General features: G+C 48.5%; 1 protein-coding gene across 1 annotated transcript; it reads right to left on the bottom strand.

The window, feature by feature from the left end:
• Positions 1–9,215: 9,215 nt before the first annotated feature.
• Positions 9,216–15,910, bottom strand: TCF23 (transcription factor 23). Its single transcript, XM_012475558.2, has 3 exons — positions 15,689–15,910; positions 14,697–14,939; positions 9,216–12,382 (listed from the first exon to the last, which is right to left on the bottom strand). The coding sequence occupies exons 1-3, from the start codon at positions 15,908–15,910 to the stop codon at positions 12,203–12,205; spliced, it is 645 nt and encodes a 214-aa protein (XP_012330981.2). The 3' UTR covers positions 9,216–12,202.
• Positions 15,911–19,536: the final 3,626 nt, after the last annotated feature.

Genomic DNA, 19,536 nt, shown 5'->3' with positions numbered 1-19,536 from the left:
ACAACAACAACAACAACAACAATAAAAGAATGCTTGAGTTAAGAGGGTCAGGCTGGGCACAGTGGCTCACGCCTGTATTCCCAGCACTTTTGGAGGCTGAGGTAGGTGGATCATTGAGGTCAGGAGTTCAAGACCAGCTTGGCCAACATGGTGAAACCATTTCGCTACTAAAACTACAAAAATCAGCCAGGTGTGGTGGTACATGCCTGTAATCCCAGCTACTTGGGAGACTAAGGCACGGGTATCCCTTGAACCTGAAGGGCAGAGGTTGCAGCGAGCCGAGATCCTGCTGCTGCACTCCACCCTGGGCAGCAGAGTAAGACTCTGTCTAAAAAAATAAATAAATAAACAAACAACAACAACAAAAAATAAAAAAGGAATCATGGGTGCCAAGGCACTTGTTATGCAGATGAAGCCTCACAGGTGGCAGCCCTCAGAAAGAATAGATGGTAAATGTCTCTTTTCAGATTTTTAAAAGCCTCACCCTTTCGGTTAATCTCTCCCAGTGCTGAGAGCAAATTCTGATGTGTGTAATATATCCTATTGTTTGCTGAGAGAACGTGCCTAATCTATCACTAGTCAAGGAAAACCTAGTCAGCCCCGCAAAAGCAGAAAACTGCTCAAAGCATTATAAAACAAGAAACAACATGTATATGTCTCACACCAGATGAATTAGTTCTTTCAACACAGGATATGTAACTCTGCCTCCATTGTTCCCTCATAAAGCATGCTTTCTATTTTATCTTTAACCTATAGTGAACATACACTAGCTGCCTGGTTAGTTTATCTTTAACCTATGAAAGAACACAGAACATCCACTTGTTAAACTAGTCACGGGGCTGTAAAGAATAAATTCATGGGTCAGAGTTTGCTCTGGGCTTTCAGCTGGAAATGCCGTCAGCCCCCTGATCTCTCACCTTTACACTCTATCTCTGAGTCTGTTTCTTAATTCCTTCAGTGCCACCTGGGTTGGGGTCTCCACGGCCAAGCTGGTCTCTGCACCTAGATCTTGGAAAGGCCTAGAAAGGGAAGACCTGGCTGCATTAATGGAGATTCTTTACAGATACAAACTTCCCCCACAAAAGACAGCTTTGCAGGGCCATTTCAAAATATGCCAAACAAATATATTTTGGAGTAAAATATTTTTATTTCCTTCAGGGTCTGTCATCTGCCATGTGGTGCTAAGCCAGAGTCAGGTTGGAAAGTAAGGCATAGTATATTGGGTTAATTTAAAAAGCCCAGTTAACGAGATTTTATGATTTGTTGGGTGTGATTTAACCCTTGCCTTGCATGGCCTCTAGCAGTTTCTAATCATCCACTGAGTCCTTAATTAAAATATCATATTTTTAATTTCTGGAAATTCTATTTCCCCTCCAATTCTGCCTGGTTATTAGATTCTTATTCAAAATTTGGTATCTTATTGCCACAAAAACTCTTATTTTTTTTTTTTTTTACTTTTTTTTTCTTTTGTTTACTACCTGGGAGAAAACTCTCTTTTGCCTGTCTTATTATTTCTATTTTAACCACAATGCTGACCAGTTGTGCCTAAACACCAAAAGGGAGGGGGGTATAACAAGGCATGTCTGACCTTACTTCCCACTGTAAACCAAAAATAAATGTCTAAACCCCCAGCCGTCTGAATGGACTCCACCTGTCTGTAAAGGGAATTCCAAAGTTAACCTGAAACCGTAGTTCAGGCCATGATGGGAAGGGGATTCAGACATGCCTCAAGATGCCCTCCTCCCTTTTAGATTTACTGATAGAACATACTCTTTAAGTCTGATAAGAAACATTTACAATCTACTCACTCTGAAGCCTGAGACCTGGAGGCTTCACCTGTATCATAAAACCTTGGTCTCTACAACCCCTTATCCCAACCTGGACATTCCTAAGCCTTTAGACAGTAACTTAACTCTTTTAACCAATTGCCAATCAGAAAACCTTTAAATCTACCTATGACCTAGAAGCACCCCACCAGCTTCTAGTTGCCCTGCCTTTCTGGACCAAAGTGTTGGAAGCCAACAGATTTTCTTCAAAGGGCTTTACTCCTCTTGTCCTTTTTTCTATCTTTTTTTTTCGACAGAGTCTCTCTTACCAGGCTGGAGTGCAGCGGCACGATCTGGGCTCACTGCAACCTCCGCCTCCCAGGTTCAAGCTATTCTCCTGCCTTAGCCTCCCGAGTAGCTGGGACTACAGGCGCATGCCACCATGCCCTGCTAATTCTTTGTAATTTTAGTAGAGATGGGGTTTCACCATGTTAGCCAAGATGGTCTTGATCTCCTGACCTTGTGATCTGCCTACCTTGGCCTCCCAAAGCGCTGGGATTATAGGCATGAGCCACCATGCCCAGCCCTTTTTTCTATTCTATAAGTAATTTTTCCTGCCTCTAACATGCCCAGGTGTGCCGCTTGTAACTGATCCACTCTACCTTACTTTAAGTTGTTAGGTACAAAGAGTAAACTTTCCGTTCTTTGCCCTATTCTGCATGTTATCTTTCCCTTATTTAGGAAAACTGTAGCCAACAATCAGGATCAGTTTAGATCGTGCAGTCCAACCCCAGCTCACAGGGGAGGACACAGAAACCAGGGCTGCATTAGGAAAATAAAAACCCCTGCTTTCCTTTGTTCGGGGTGCTCTTACCACTGCTGTGTATGCAAGAAGCACCCTTCTGCAGAAGTAAATTTGCCTTGCTGAGAAACGTTCCCTTTTTGAATGTCAGTTCTTTTGTTCAATGCCAGACATTAAGATTTATGAACCAATGTACATCTTACATGATGTCTTACATCTCCCTGAAAGGTATAAAGCCAAGTTTTTGTTGTTGTTATTGTTTATTTAAATATTTTAAGCACTGTGGTTTGTACCAAGTTTTTTTTTTTTTTTTAACAGAGCTTTACTTCAACTTCTGGTTTACCCTACTACACTTCTTCTCAGAGCATGTAAGAGCTTGATAGTTTTATATTATTCTCCTGTTGTGAGTGCATCAATTATGGCTGCTTCCCTCACCCAGCCCTATTCAAAAGTTTTAGAAAGAGTGCACCTGTTCCTAAGGCAGGGCACAGTGGCTCACACCTGTAATCCCAGCACTCAGTTTCCCAGGGAAACTGAGGCAGGTGGATCACCTGAGATTAGGAGTTTCAGACCAGCCTGGTCAACATGGTGAAAACTTGGCTCTACTAAAAATAAAAAATTAGCTGGGTGTGGTGGTGCACACCTGTAATCCCAGCTACTTGTGGGGTTGAGGCAAGAGAATTCTTGAACTCAAGAGGTTGCAGTGAGCCAAGACTGCACCATTCCAGTCCAGTCTGGGCAACAAGAGAGAAACTCTGTCTCAAAAAAAAAAAAAAAAGAGTGTACCTATTCCTTCTCAAGGACCCCAGAGCTTCAGTGCCCAGCCAGCCATCATGCAGTTAGCTGATATGTGACATAGAATCTGTGATATGGTTTGGCTGTGTCCCCACCCAAATATCATCCTCAATTGTAGTTCCATAATCCCCATGTGTCGTGGGAGGGTGACCTGGCAGGAGGTAATTTAATCATGAGAGCAGTTACCCTCATGCTGTTCTCATGATAGTGAGTGTGTTCTCATGAGATCTGATGATTATTATTTTTTTTTGAGATGGGGTTTCTCCATGTTGGTCAGGCTGGTCTTGAACTCCCGACCTCAGGTGATCCACCTGCCTTGGTCTCCCAAAGTGCTGGGATTACAGGTGTGAGCCACCACGCCCAGCTGAGATCTGATGGTTTTATAAGGGCCTCTCCTGCTTTTGCTCTGCAAAAGCTGCCACCATGTGAAGAAGGACATGTTTGCTTCCCCTTCTGCCATGACTGTAAGTTTCCCAAGGCCTCCCAGCCCTGTGGAACAGTGAGACAATTAAAGCTCTTTCCTTATTAAATTACCCAGTCTTGAGTACATCTTTATTAGCAGCATGAGAACAGAGTAAGACAATCCATTTTCATCCAACTGGGCCTGGACCCAGGACTGCTGAGCCACTAAAGCATGATACAACTGCCAAGTGATTTAGGATGAACCGATTTACTCAACTTGTTTTTCTGCTTCTACCATCATCAACGTGGAGGGTTGTTTCTATTCTGATTACTGGATCATACTTTTTGGTAACTTTTCCAAGGTTAAAAAAAAGCAATAGTCTTTGGCCCTACATAACTTCTGGCATATTTAATGGCAGAGGCCCTTAGTTCCTCTTCTCTCCCCAGCATCTCACCTGCGCTCAGCTCCTACCTCTTTTAAGTATCTCCTGGGGTTACTCAGAACCCTGGAGTGGGCCCTTGTCCTCCGTTTTGCTGCTCAGCAGCTGACCCTCTTGCTGTGTTGGGGATCAAGCTTTCTCACCCAAAGCAAAGTTTGGGAGGTAGAATCCAGGAGAGGGAAGGCATACCACATTCCCAAAGCAGCCTGGAGCACAGAGGTCGGGGAATTAGGGGAAGTAGGAAACTCAGAGTCTACCAAGAGGCCACAGATACCCCAGGGCTGACCATCCACAAAGCTGGGAAGGTGGCGGTTCTTTTGGAGGCCACTTCCTAGCTGGGGCCTGTGGGGCTACAGCTGACAGGCAGTCCTGTGGGGGTTGGAGGACCTGGAATCTCCTCATCGGTGAGGGTGTCGGGGAGGGTGTGGGGGAGAGCATGGGAGAGGGTGGGGGTGAGGGTGTGGGATTGCAGTGCAGATGAACACCGAGGGTCTATGGGAGAGCCCTAGGGCACTCTACCCTCTGGGGAGAAAGGCTCCTGCCCTCTGAGCTCTTGGGTGTCCGTGGCTGTCAGGCTTTTCCACTGGGATGTAGGAGGTGGGTGGGGGCTGGGGCCTCTGCGGTCCAAGGGAGGACACGGGTCCACTGCTGTGGATGTTTCCACGTAGAGACTCAGAAGCACCTCTGCCTCTAGGGGGAATGCGGGGCTGGTCCCTGAACCCTGCCACCATTTACCCAGTATGGCCGAAGCTCCTGGCCCTCCTGCCCTTGTCCTGTCAGAAGCGACTCCACTGTGGGAACTACAGCCAGGTAGTACCTGCTGTCCAAGTGACCCCTCCCTGCCCTTCTCTGCAGATGCTGATCCTCCAGATTCCCTTCCACTCGTTTTCTCTCCCCATTCCCTCGGTGCCCCTCTCTCTCAGGATCAGCTAAGCCTGGACTGTTCCACATGGCTGTCTCAGCTTCTACCCATAGGGGACGCACTGGCTTCCAGGGCAGAAGGATCTCAGGGCTCAGAGGAGCTCAGCCCAGACCTGGGCGGTCAGCTGCCCTTCCCAGCCCTCCCTGAGCTCCCCACTGTGCTGTGCTCTCCCTCATCTTTCCCCTGCTCTCCCTTCCCCATCCAGCCTTTCTGGGCTCCCTTCTAGCAGGGACCTTTTCTGTCATGAATTCCCGTCACCACCTGTCATAATTCATCTTCACCAGCTCCACCCTCTTTGCTCGGTGTTTGCAGGACCACTTCCTGGACACTGCCTGTTTCCCAAAAAGCTGAGGAATGGTGTGCTGGGGGACAGCAGAGATAAGGAGGCCATGGCCCTGGACGGCACTGCCCATCGGGGGAGCAGCCTCACCTGCGACCTTCAGGAGACCTCCCTGTGATGTTGACTCAGGACCCCACCTCTGTCCTCACTGTGCCAGGCGCTCCCCGCTAGTCCTCTGTCTCTGGGCGAGTAGAGCTGCCTCAGTACAGAGGTGAACAGACAGGCAGGCCAGGGGCTTTCCTCCACCATCAACAAGCTATTCTAGAGTTGATGTTCTCATAATTTTTGTTCTCAGGACCCCTTACATTCTTAAAAAAAAAAAAGTAGGACTTTGAAGAGCTTTTGCTTATGTGGGTTATATCTATCCATAGCCATTACGTTATAAATCACAATAGAGAATTTAAAAAAATATTTATTTTAAAATAACACTAATTAATTAACCCATTTTATGTGAACACATATAACATTTTGATGCAATATTATTATTTTCCATATAAGATGAAAGTATTTAGTGCACTGGCAGTGCTTTACATTTTTTGCGAATATCTTTAATGTCTGTTGTAATCGATGACTGGAGTCTCTTATCTGCTTCTTCATTCCATTTGTTGCAATATCACATGTCATGTGGCTTCTGGAAAATTCCACTACACCCTTGAGAGGGTAAGAGTAATAAACACAAATAGCTTCTTTTTTGTTTGTTTGTTCGAGACGGGGTCTCACTCCTGTTGCCGAGGCTGAAGTGCAGTGGTGAGAAGTGGTGAGAACACGGTTCACTGCAGCCTCAACCTCCCAGGCTCAGATGACTCTCCCATCTCAGCTTCTCCAGTAGGTGAGACTACATGTGTATACCACCAAGCCCAGCTAATTTTGGGGGAGGCTTTTTAAAAAATGTTTTAATTCTTTTATATATATATATATATATGAAGTTTCACTCTTGCTGCCCAGGCTAGAGTACAATGGTGCAATCTTGGCTCACCGCAACCTCCACCTCTAGGGTTCAAGTGATTCTCCTGCCTCGGCATCCTGCATAGCTGGGATTACAAGCATGCGCCACTATGCCCAGCTAATTTTGTATTTTTAGTAGATTTGGGGCTTCTCCATTTTGGTCAGGCTGGTCTCAAGTTCCTGACTTCAGATAATCCGCCCCCCTCAGCCTCCCAAAGTGCTGGGATTACAGATATGAGTCACCGCGCCCAGCCCTTGTTTTTATTTTTTTGAGTTGGAGTCTCACTTTGTTCCCCAGGCTGGAGTCCAGTGGCGGGATCTCAGCTCACTGCAACCTCCGCCTCCCGGGTTCAAGCAATTTTTCTCTCTCAGCCTCCTGAGTAGCTGGGACTACAAACACGTGCCACCATGCCCAGCTAATTTTTGTATTTTTAGTAGAGATGGGGTTTCACAATATTGGTCGGCTTATCTCAAACTCCTGATCTTAGGTGATCCACTTGCCTTGGCCTCCCAAAGTGCTGGGATTACAGGCATGAGCCACTATGCCAGGTCTGTTTTGTTTTTTTGAGATGGAGTCTCACTCTGTTGCCCAGGCTGGAATGCAGTAGCACCATCTTGGCTCACTGCAAACTCCGCCTCCTGGGTTCAAGCGATTCTCATCCCCAGCTGGGATTACAGGCGTGTGCCACCACGTCTGGCTAATTTTTGTATTTTTAGTAGAGACGGGGTTTTGCCATGTTGCCCAGGCAGGTTTGAATTCCTGAGCTTGAGATCCACTTGCTTCTGCCATCCAAAGTGCTGGATTATAGGTGTGAGCCACCACATGTGGCCTAAAAATATAAAACTATCAAAATAGTTTTGGTTACTTAGACCACCTTAAGGGCCTCAGAAACCCCCAGGGTTCCTAGACCATACTTTGAATATCTCTGATCTGGAGCAGGAGTTAGCAAACTTCTGTTAAGGGCTAGAGAGTAAATATTTTAGGTTTTTCCATCTCTAGCTCAGCTATTTGACTCTGCAATGCTATCAGGAAGGCAGTCATAAATAATACTTACACATGATTGTGGATGCGTTCCAGTAAAACTTTATTTACAAAAGTACATGGGGTGCTGGGTTTGGCCCACTGGCCATAGTTTGCCTATCTTGATCTAAAATAGAATAAGCTTTCAGGGGCCTTGGGTTTAGGTCTCGTGCCACGCAAGGGAGAGGACAGTGCCATCTGACTCACCCTAGCCAGGCTCCTCCCAAAGGAAGAGAAAAGAAGTCTCAGAGAAGACTAGATCTTCTATTTCTCTAGTTCCCAAATTGGTAAAATCCAGTGTCCACTGTAATACTTAGAAATCACTGGGCCAGCTCTGCTTCTCTCACAGCCCCATCTTTTTTTTTTTTTTTTTTTCAGACAGAGTTTCACTCTTGTTGCCCAGGCTGGAGTGCAGTGGCGCGATCCCAGCTCACCACAACTCCCACCTCCTGCGTTCAAGAGATTCTCCTGCCTCAGCCTCCCGAGTAGCTGGGATTACAAGCATGTGCCACCATGGCCAGCTAATTTTGTATTTTTTAGTACAGAGGATTTCACTGCGTTGGCCAGGCTGGTCTCGAACTCCTGACGTCAGATGATCTGCCCACCTCAGCCTCCCAAAGTGCTGGGATTACAGGCATGAGCCACTGCACCCAGCCCCACAGCCCCATCTAAGCCTCCACTTTGTCATCCTGTTCCTCAGAAAGCACATGCTCTGTGGAGGGAGCCAGCAGGGAAGTCTTGCTCCCCACCTCTACCTCCATCCCAATCCCAAGTCCTGGGGATGAGGCAGGTGGTACAGGAAGATCAAGTGGGCCAGGTCCCCTGTGGAGCAGCTGGGCCTCCAACTCCTGAGCCAGGCCACCCTAGTGTCATTTGTCATCCATGCTCAAATGTTTTCATCCACCTTTCTTTCTCTTTCTTTTCCTTCCTTCCTTCCTTTCCCTCCCTCCCTCCCTTCCTCTCTCTCCTTCCTTCCTTCTTTCTTTCCTCTTTCCTTCCTTCCTTCTTTCTTTTCTTTCTTTCTTTCCTTCCTTCTTTTCTTTCTTTCTTTCCTTCTTTCTCTTTCTTTTCTCTCTCTCTCTTTCCTTCTTTCTTTCTCTTTCTTTTTTCTCTCTCTCCTTCCTTCCTTCCTTCTTTCTTTCCTTTCCTTTCTTTTCCTTCCTTTCTCTCTCTCTCTCTTTCTTTCTTTCTCACTGTGTTGCCCAGGCTGGTATACAGTGGCACCATTATAGTCTCAACCTCCTCGGCTCAAGTGATCCTCCCACCTCAGCTTCCTGAGTAATTCAGACTACAGGGGAGCGCCATTATACCTGGCTAATCTTACCTTTCTTTCTTTCTTTCTTTTTTCTTCCTTTCTTTCCTTCTGTCTGTCTTGTCTTTCTGTCTTTCTTTCTTTTTTTTTTGACAAGGTCTTACTATTTTGCCCAGGCTGGTTTCAAACCCCTGGGCTCGAGTGATCTCCTGCTTGGCCTCCCAAAATGCTGAAATGACAGACTTGAGCATCTAGTCTCCTGTTTTCTCTTAGAGCTTCTTTCCCACACACCTTGTTCCTAGAGAACAAAAGCTGTTGTTGGACCCAAATCTCAGTAGCCTACAACTGCTCCTGTCTGCCCCATGCTTCCCAACTGTGGTGGCAGTGAAAGCCTCCCAGTAAGCACGTGTTTTTCTTTCTTTCTTTTTTTTTTTTCCCCGAAATGGAGTCTTGCTCTATTGCCCAGGCTGGAGTGCAGTGGTGCGATCTCAGCTCACTGCAACCTCCACCTCCTGGATTCAAGCAATTCTCCTGCCTCAGCCTCCCAATTAGCTAGGATTACAGGTGCCTACCACCATGTCCGGCTAACTTTTGTATTTTTAGTAGGCACAGGGTTTCACCATGTTTGCCAGGCTGGTCTCGAACTCCTGACCTCAGATGATCTGCCCGCCTCAGACTCCCAAAGTGCTGGGATTACAGGCGTGAGCCACAGTACCTGGCCATGTCTTTTTTTTTCCTCACTGCAGAGACAAAGGGGGCTACTCCTGGTTCTGGTGCATTCGTGTATCCAAGTCCTGACATGTCTCAACGGCATCACTGTGCTTGCCAGGGAGGGAGGGCCCAGCCCCTCCGCTGGTTATTCCTGTGCATCCCCTGGGGCTTCCCTTGGCTCACCCTGCCCCTGACAGGCCCCTTTGCTCGTTGACCTGAGGAAGCTGGGTCTCTGGAGGAGATGGCCTTTGCCCCACCGCCCTCCAACTGTCCTGGGTGGGAAGGAGAACAGCTTTGCCTGAGAAACTTGTAGTGATGGGCCCTGCCTCCTGCAGCCCTCCACCTGCATCATCCTTCCTGTGCCCTCCTTGTCTTCACCAGGGCCATGCGGTCACCCCTGAGGGCTCTGATGTTACTAGGCAAAGGCCTGAGTCTGAGCAGGGCAGGGTGGGGCAAGCTCCAACCCAAAGTCTACCTTGTTATCAGGAGCTCCATGCTGTCCGGAGACCCCGACACACACCTTAAGCCAATTTCCCTTCATCCCTAGAAAAACAGTGTGTGCCACCAAATGGGGAAGAAATGTATCTGCTTCCCTTCCTACTACACCCGCAAACTCAACCAGGAAGATACTGCTGTTTGACTTTAAAAATAGTATATTCTAGCTGGACTTTTATGGTCTTGTGAAGAACACTGTGCTCATGCCCTCCCGCACCTGGCCTCTGCCCCTGCCTGGACCCGTCCAGCTGCCCACGTCAGCTCTGCACAAGAGCCTCGGGGTCTCTCTGCAGAGGCTTGGTTCCAGGCAGATTTACGAGTTCAGCCTTGGCTGAGGCCTTCTCCCCATGGCTCCCGGCCACATTCCAGCTGTTATCCTATGCAGCTCGGGGCTGGGACGTTCTGTGTCTCTTTTTCTACCTCTACCCGAATTGGTTCAGTCGCACCCCCAGCCCTATTTCAGCTCTGCCCTGGCCAGCCCTATGGAGGTACAGGGTCCTGCCGTGTTAGAACCCAGACCCCAACCATTCCCAGACTGCCCAGAGCTCGCTACATTCATGATGACAACAATGGCATATGTCTAAGGACAACCTTGTTGGAACTCTAGTTGGCCATGCTCGTCCCCTTCCACTCTGAGGGGCTGAAATTTAACAGAAAGGTAATTATTCCCTGTCTGGACTTTAGTTGCCCTGTTTGAAGCTACATCTGATCTGGAGTTATTTTCAGTGTATGTAGATTCTACTATTAGTCCTCAAATTATTTCTTTTTTTGAGACAGAGTCTCACTCTGTCTCAGGCGCCAGGCTAGAGTGCAGTGGCTTGATCTTGGCTCACTACAACTTCCGCCTCCTGGGTTTAAGAAATTCTCCTGCCTCAGCCTCCCAAGTAGCTGGGACTACAGGTGCATGCCATCATGCCCAGCTAATTTTTGTATTTTAGTAGAGATGAGTTTTCACCATGTTGGCCAGGCTGGTCTCAATCTCTTGACCTCATGATCCACCTGCCTTGGCCTCCCAAAGTGTTGGGATTACAGGCATGAGCCACCATATCAGGCCTCTAATTATTTCTTTAGGGCCAGAGATGAGTTTCACTGGAGCTGTATCACATTTCTGGCACCCCAGGGCAGCATTTAGAGAAAGCCCAAATAAGGACAATCTTCATGGGGAGGAGCTGGCCCTAGGGAGCTAATTTGTAGATAGTCTGAACCCAGGAGTTGGAGGTTGCGGTGATTGCACCATTGCACTCCAGCCTGGGTAACGAGCGAAACTCCGTCTCAAAAAAAAAAAAGAAAGAAAGAAAGAAAGAAAGAACTTCAGAGCCAGGGAAGCCTCGAGCACAAATTTTACAAGGAGCCAGTTGAATTGAAGGCAGGCCTATTTTGTTTTTGCTTGAGGTCAGGTTCCTGACATAATGGAAAGAGAAGACTGTAATGATTACCCCTATGGAACATACACCTGTTCTTCTTGTAAGAGCCTTCAAGGATGTAATTAAGTCTCAATATCCTTCATATGCAAGGCCATAAGTTGCTGCTTGGTTCAATTAAGGTAGAATTGTTTCAGGATAAGATCTCAAACTAGAAAGCTGGGACAATCTAAGTTTCTCTGGAAACTAGAATGTAAACAATTTAAGATTTATGACTTAACCTGTAGATAAAACTCAAATCAAGAAAAGAGTGGGGTTGGGTGTGGTGGCTTACACCTGTAATCCCAGAACTTTAGGAGGCTGAGGTGGGTGGATCATGAGGTCAAGAGATCAAGACCATCCTGGCCAACATGGTAAACCCTGCCTCTAAAAAAAAAAAGAAAGAACGTACCCTTCTTCAGTTTCCCCTCTGGCTGTGTGACCCAGCCCAGATCTGTTTACATTTGCAGCTACCAAAAGCCTATCCAGCCACCTGGCTTTCCCATCAGCACCTGGGGCTGGTACAATCCCAGGCCTCTCCCTCTGCACCTGCCTTTTCGCTATCTGCAGATTTGCAGAAACCTTAGGGGAGTAAAGCTAGGATGGTTCCCTAACTCAACTTTGAGCCCAATTATACCTCTTTCTCTCCCACTTCCCAGTAGCTGTCACAGAAGAGCCATGGGGAAGTCCCCTCCTGGGGACCAAGGAGGAAGCTCTCCATCCTGTGTCCTCTGGGTACTGTCACAGAAGTGCCACTGCTTCTCTTGATCTGCATGCTGCAACTTGGGAGCTCAGTCTGAGTCAAGTGCGATGGCTGAGAATCAGAGTGAAGACAGGTGGGGGCTGGCAGAAAATCCAGGTCCCTAAGTATGAGTGAGTCACAGTTTAGGAGAAAAGTGTGAGTGTGCTAATTATTTGTCACCAAGAGCTGGTGAGAGTGCTGTGGTGGGAAGGAGAGCACCTGCCTCTCCAGAGACTTGGGACCCCACCTCTGCATCTCTTGTTCTTTGGGTGGGGTTGCTGGCTGTTGTGGAGTCAAGATCAGAGTACCCCAGGCCTCCAGCATAGAGACGAGATCGCATCGGCCACTTCTGCAAGATACAGATTGGAAAGTGAGAAATGCTGCTATTGCAGCCCTTCTTGGTCCAGGATCCTTGACACCCAAAACCCAGCCTTCTCCAGCATCCCTCCCTGACACCTTCCCCAGCCATCACTCCTCTGATCAGGGCCATCATCATGTACAGCCCCATACATTCTCCTGATCACCCAGAACCTGCATGAGAGACGCAGCAGGAGCCATCTGAGGAGGGAGAGGGCCCTAAGAAGAGCAGCTCTCTGTTGGGAGGGAGGTGGACAGATCAGGTGGCCTAGGCAGAGCTGGCAACAGCCAGAGGCTCGGCAATGGGCAGAGCAGCAGAGCCAGGGAAAACTCCAAGCTGGGTCCTCCAAAGATTGTCCATCCTTCCAGCAGGAACCTGAGTAGTCTCAGAAGACACCAGGTTGACTGCCCCAAAGTCTGCCCTCCTCGCCACAACTCTTCGACCTGGGGGCTCAGGGAGCTGCTTCCTGGCCAAATGCCCCACCTTGTGGATGTGCTGGAGTGCTGGACCTAACCGGGCCTTCATTCTTCAGCATAGCTGTTGATCACCTACTACAAGCAAGGGCCTTGCCTTGGTCACTATTTTACAGCTAAGGAAACCACCCCAGAAGCCTGTACCACCATTGATATTTCACAGTTCCCCACTTAGTCTCAAATTCATACATTTTAGCTATAGTTGCATTAAAGGAAAAAAAATCAAGTTTCAGGACATTTCAGAACTATGACATGTAGGGGTAAGAGATGGTGAAAAGTATCATAAAAATAAAATTGAGAGGTGAGAGGTCTGCTTGAGCTTAAAGTTTGAGACCAGCCTGTGGAAGAGTGAGACCCTGTCTCTACAAAAAAAAAAAAAAAAAAGTAGCTAGGCGTGGTGGCACATGCTTGTAGTCCTAGCTACTGGAGAAGCTGAGGCGGGAGGATTTCCTGAACCTAGGATTTCAAGGTTACAGTAGCTATGATTGCACTACCGCACTCCAGCCTGGGCAACAAAGTGAGATCCTGTCTCAAAAATAAGTAAATAAATAAATAAATAGGCCAGGTGCGGTGCCTCACACCTGTAATCCCAGCACTTTGGGAGGCCAAGGCAGGCGGATCACCTGAGGTCAGGAGTTCGAGACCAGCCTGGCCAACATGGTGAAACCCCGTCTCTACTAAAAATACAAAAATTAGCCAGGAGTAGTGGCAGGTGCCTGTGGTCCCAGCTTCTTGGAAGGCTGAGGCATGAGCATCGCTTGAACCCAGGGGACCGAGGTTGCAGTGAGCCGAGATCGCGCCATTGCACTCCAGCCTGGGCAACAAGAGTGAAACTCCATCTCCAAAACTAACTAAATAAATAATAAAATAAAAAAGTTGACACCACTGCAATGTTATCCTCAGAGGGCAAAGATGACCCTTCCTTTTTAACTCAGTGCACTCTTCAACCAGCTCCTTACGGCGCTGTCCCTGGTGTCTGCTTAATGGCTGTGAGCATGGGGTCTGAAGTCAGTCACCCCTGGGTTCAAACCACGTTCAGCCTCATAACCTTCCTAAGCTTCAGCTTCCTCATCTGTAAAGTAATCCTCATTTGGTTTTTGCATGGATTAAAAGACAAAAATACACTAAAGTAAGTACTTAACCCAGCTCCTGGCCTATCTTTAGCACTCAGCTGTTAGCTGTTATTGCATTGACGATTAATGTTCATTAGACTTGCCATTTTATACGCTGGAAGAGAAGCAGGCTCATGTTAGCTTCTATTTTATGTGTAATAAAACTGAGGTTTAGGGAAGCTAGGTTGCAGCATGGCAAGTGGTGCACGCCTTCCCAGTGCTGCTCCCTGCTAACCCCCCAGCTTGGCTGCTTCCAGAATGATGGTCTCTCAGACCGTTGCTCTCCTAGAAGGCAGATCTCTCCTGCAACAGAAACCCAGAGAACACCAAGGCAGGCACAATGGGGTGAAGCCGCACGGGGATCTAGAACTCTCCTCGGTAGAATTTCCTTTCCCGGGCCCCAGATTTGGAAGCTGCTCCTTTTTTCCCCATGACTCTAAGAACCCCAGAGTCTTTCCCTCCTCTTAGAGGAGGCACATTCCCATAAAACCATTTCCAGCCACCACCCCATGAGAAACCCAGGGTCATTGCAGCCCCAAGGGCCAGCCTTGGCTCTTCTCCCTCTGAGACAGCAGGAGAAATTGGCCCTGATGTCAGTTCTGCCCAGGGCAGGGGGACCAAGTTCAATGTCCCTGTCTCAAAAATAATCAATGCCAAGCCCTTTCTCCAAGGCCCTGGCCACGAAGATCTGCCCCTCAAGTCCCAGGTCTTGTGACCTACCTTGAGAGGGTGCAAGTAGCGGAGTCCACGCAGAAAGGGTGGCCAGGCGGGGCCAGGCAACTCGTGGCCGAGCGTGTGGGTGAGGTGGGCTATGTAGCTGGCAGCGAGCACCAGCACGTCCAACTTGGAGAGCTTGGTGTCGGGTGGCACAGCAGGCAGAGTAGCCTGCAAGGCCGAGAAGGCCTGGCGCAGCGTCCTGACCCGGCTCCGCTCCCGCGCGGCGTTCTCAGGACTGGCCTCACTCTGCACAGAGGGCTCCAGTGAGTGCGTCTGGCCTGGACTCCCAATCTGCCCTGACTTCTGAGAACATTCCAGTGCATGGTCTCCCACCAGAGTAGGAGGGTGCCAGGCAGCAGGCACCAGGGGGCCTCAGCCTGCCTTTGCCATCCTCAGCCCTACCCCGTTTTACAGTTGAGGAAGTTGGGGGAAGGCCTGGCCTGGGGTCACGTAGCTGCAGGATGGCAGAGCTTGGCTCACAACCCAGAGCCCTGTGTTCTCTCTACTACTCCACTCATGTCTCCTCACAGCCTTTGTCCTGTCCCACGCCCAATCTGAATCCTGCTTATCAGGGTGTGCTGGGGCCAGGGGGAGTTCAGGGCTACACCCTATTGGGGAGGGCTGACCCTTGACCTAGGCAGGTCCTGAGATGACGAGGCTGCTGCGGGAAAGAGGAAAGACACAGAATCAGAGGTCAAAGCACACAGGCGGAAGTCCCAGTCCTGCCAGTGGCTGCTGCTCAGTGACCTTGGGAAATCCACATCCTTCTTCCGGTCCTCAGTTTCCTCAAGAGAAGTGAGTTAGTCCAGCTCTCTGAGCTGCACTCTGGTTAAGACCAGCTCTGATCTGTCCCATCCACCCCAAGCATGGTGCCCATCCCCACTCTTAGGCAGGAATGGTAATACTGAGTGAGGCTCTGCCATCGGAGGTGACATCTCCCCACCCTCCAACCCCTGCCTTCCCTGGATTCCTCTGAAGATCCAGGATTTCCTTACCCTGCCAACAGCCAGGCTCCCAGCCCGGGCCCCTCGAGGGCCAGGAGCAGCTCTGCTCCACTTCTGGTTCCTCCAGCTTCTTTCTTCCCATGGGTCCTGCCTCGTCCTGCTGAGGCGGCTCCTCTTCCTGTCAGTGCCTGGTAGCAACTGTGCTTTGACCTGAGTCCGGCTATCCCCCACCCCTGGCATGGCTGGTGGCCCTCTGGCCTCCCTCTGTGACATGCCGCAGAGCAGAAACACAATGCCTGAGAAGGCCCTGGGCTCAAGCTAGCTGGCTCAGGCTGGCCAGCCAGTCAGCAATATCTACATCCGAGGAAGCTGGCGCCAGCTCAGTCCTGCTTTGCTCCCTGCTCTGGGAAAACCGCCCACCAGGCACAGCCCCCGCGAAAAGCCTCCGCCCGCCTCCCAACCCGGCTGAGGAGTGGGGGTGCTGGATGCTGGGAGTGGCCAAGCCTTGGGAGGAGGCCCATGCTGAAGAAGGCAGGAGGATAGCGGGGAAGGGAGTTTCCTTCTGGCCATGCCTAACCTTGACAGTGGTCCCATGGTGAACCCGTGACTTCAGCTTTGGAGTTCAAGTCCATGGAGAAGACTCGAACCTCTATCCTCTGTGCCAGAAGCCTGCCTGCATACATCCCTGTATGCAGGGGAGAGAGACCTTCTCTCCCCTTGCCAATGAACGTGACCTTCCAGCCACAGGGTTCTATTCGCCATGCCCCAAATATGCCTCCCATTTCCACTCAGTGCATTTACATTTACCTTTCCATGCCCCAGAATACCTTCCTCCAGCTCCGCCAGGAGGTACTGCCCATCCTTCAGGTCTCTGCCTTTCATTGGCGAAGACTTCTTCAAATCCTGTGGGCCCAGTGCCCATGTGTCCCTGTGTGATTGGTACGACCACAGCCTGGCTAGTTTCCCAACAGTTCAATGTTCATAGATTACTGTGTGCCAGGCACTGTGCTAAGCATCTTATTTACTTCTCAGAGCAACATTTTAAGAAAAAAAGAGACTCAGTTTAGACGCATGGGAACTGAGATACTGGAAGGTGAAATAACTTGCCCAATGTGAAACATCTGGTAAGTGGCGGGGTGGGATGGAAGCCCAAGCCATCAGCTGGACTTGGAAGGCTACTCCTCACCTGATGCTAGCCTGCCTCCCGTGGGGTACTCATGCATCTGTCCCCATGCTAGACCTGAGGTCTCTGAAGGCAAGAACCATGGCGTTCCTAAGTTGCATCACATCCTCCAAGAGCTAGTTAGGAGAAGGCGGGCTGAAGGGATAGCAAACCTGCCACAGCAGCCCCTGCTGTCCTCGAGAGACCTCTGCCTGTGGCAGATCCAGCCTGCATGTCCCTTGTTCCCCATTCTCGAACTCCAGGGGAGACCACATAAGTAAAGAGGAAGTAAAAAGGTGGATGCACAGTGAGAAAGATATGCAGCCCACCACAGAGAAAGGGAAAAAGAAAGAGAAGCAGAAACAGCCTGCATGTCCATCCTTAGGGAAGTCATTCAATAAATTTTGGTATCTTCGTACTATGAAATAATGTGCAGCAATAAAAAGAATGACAGACCTTTGTTTAATGACATGAGGTCAGTGCAGCCCCAAGGGCCAGCCTTGGGCCAGGCTGAGGCAGGAGGATTGCTCCTGGCCTCAAACAATCCTCCTGCCTCAGCCTCCAAAAGTGCTGGGACTATAGGTGTGAGCCCTCATGTCCAGGCTTATATTATTTTATTAGTATGTGTGATGGTTGTAATAGATGTACACAAATTCTTTGACACTCCTATCTTTAAAAGGTGAAGCCTAATCCTCCTCCCTTGAATGTGGGCCAGACCTAGTGACTTGCTTCACACTCAGAATGTGGCAGAAACATCAGTGTAACATCTGAAACAAGGTTATAAAAACAGTGCAACAGGCTGGGCGAGGTGGCTCACACCTGTAATCTCAGCACTTTGGGAGGTTGAGGTGGGCGGATCACGAGGTCAGGAGTTCAACACCAGCCTGGCCAACATGGTGAAACCCCGTCTCTACTAAAAATACAAAGATTAGCTGGTTGTGGTGGTGCACATCTGTAATCCCAGCTACTTGGGAGTCTGAGGCAGGAGAATCGCTTGAACCCGGGAGGCGGAGGTTGCAGTGAGCCGAGATTGCACCATTGCACTCCAGCCTGGGTGACAGAGCAGGGCTCCGTCTCAAAAAAATAAAAACAGTGCAGCAGCTCAGTGTGGTGGCTTATGCCTATAATCCTAGCACTTTGGGAGGCCGAGGTGGGTGGATCACCTCTAGGTCAGGAGTTCGAGACCAGCCTGGCCAGCATGGCAAAACCCCATCTCTACTAAAAATAAAAAAATTAGCCAGGTGTGGTGGCAGGCACCTATAATCCCAATTACTCGGGAGGCTGAGAATCACTTGAACCCAGGGGGCCAAGGTTGCAATGAGCCGAGATCACACCACTTCACTCCAGCATTGGCAGAAGAGTGAAACTCCATCTCAAAAATCAAACAAACAAACAAGAAAATCCCAAAAATTATCCAGGCATGGTGGTACATGCCTATAGTCCCAGCTACTCAGGAGGTTGAGGCAGGAATTGCTTGAACCCAGGAGGCAGAGGTTGCAGTGAGCTGAGATTGTACCACTGCACTCCAGCCTCGACAACAGACTGAGACTCTCTCAAAAAAAAATAAAAAATAAAAACAGTGTAACTACCCTCTTGCTCCCTCTTGGATTGATCACTGTGGGGGAAGCCAGCTGCTATCATGAGGATATCTAAGCAGTCCTGTGGAGAGGCCCACGTGGTGAGGAACTGAGGCCTCTCACTGACAGCCACCAAGACTGGCCAACCATGGGAGTGAGTCACCTCGGAAATGGATCCTCCAGCCCTGGTTGGACCCCCAGATGACTGCAGCCCTGGCCGATGGGTTGAGTGAAAGCCATGAGAGACCCTGAGCCAAGATCACCTGACTAAATTGTTCTCACTCACAGAATTCCTGACCCATAGAAGCCATATGAGATAAGAAATGTTTATTGCTGTTTAAGTTTGGGGGTAATTTGGTAAGCAGCTATAGATAACTAATGTAATATGTGTTACTGAAGCCTGTGCATTTTTGTATGAATAAATTTTAAATTTGCACAAATGATATTGTATTAGCCAGGTGCAGTGGTGCATGCCTGTAATCCTAGCTTCTCAGGAGGCTGTTGGGGCAGAGGGGAAGATCACTTGAGACCAGGAGTTCCAGGTTATAGTCAGTTATGATCACTCCACTGCACTCCAGCCTGGGCAACAGAGATAGACTCTGACTCAAGCAATCCTCTCACCTGTCTTAAAATTACAGGTTTCAAAATATTAGGCAGAAAATCAGTAAGGATATAAAAGACTTGGGAAACATTATAAACTGACTAAACCTAACAGACATCAAATAACATTCAACAACACAATACTACGCATTCTTCTAAATTGTACATGGAAGATTCTCCAGAATGGATCATATGTTAGGCTACAAAACAAACCTCAGTAGATTTAAAAGGACTGAAATCATACAAAGAATATTCTCTAACCACAATAGAATTAAATTAGAAATCAATAATAGAACTAACTTTTGGAAATTCACAAATCTAGAGAAATTAAACAACACGTCCTTAAATAGTCAGTAGGTTAAAGAAGATGCTACAAGAAAAATTAGAATATACTTTGAAATGAATGAAAACAAAAACACAACATATCAAAATTCTGAGATGCAGCCAAAGCAGTGAAAAAGATCACGCCATTGCACTCCAGCCTGGTGACAGAGCGAGACTCTGTCTCAAAATAAATAAATAAATAAATAAATAAATAAAACAAGAGATCAAATTCGTAA

Source organism: Aotus nancymaae, unplaced genomic scaffold (genome assembly GCF_030222135.1).
Source record: "Aotus nancymaae isolate 86718 unplaced genomic scaffold, 86718_ANA_hifiasm-v0.15.2.pri h1tg000057l, whole genome shotgun sequence".
NCBI lineage: Eukaryota > Metazoa > Chordata > Mammalia > Primates > Aotidae > Aotus > Aotus nancymaae.
This window is presented reverse-complemented; position numbering and strand designations above follow the sequence as displayed.

Excerpts from the sequence above, each read along its gene's own strand:
- TCF23 (XM_012475558.2), bottom strand. The coding sequence starts at position 15,910 with ATGTCACAGAGGGAGGCCAGAGGGCCACCAGCCATGCCAGGGGTGGGG. Across the intron at positions 14,940-15,688 it reads GGAGCCTGGCTGTTGGCAGG|AGTGAGGCCAGTCCTGAGAA; the intron begins GTAAGGAAATCC and ends CCCTCTGTGCAG. Across the intron at positions 12,383-14,696 it reads GCTACTTGCACCCTCTCAAG|AAGTGGCCGATGCGATCTCG; the intron begins GTAGGTCACAAG and ends TGTATCTTGCAG.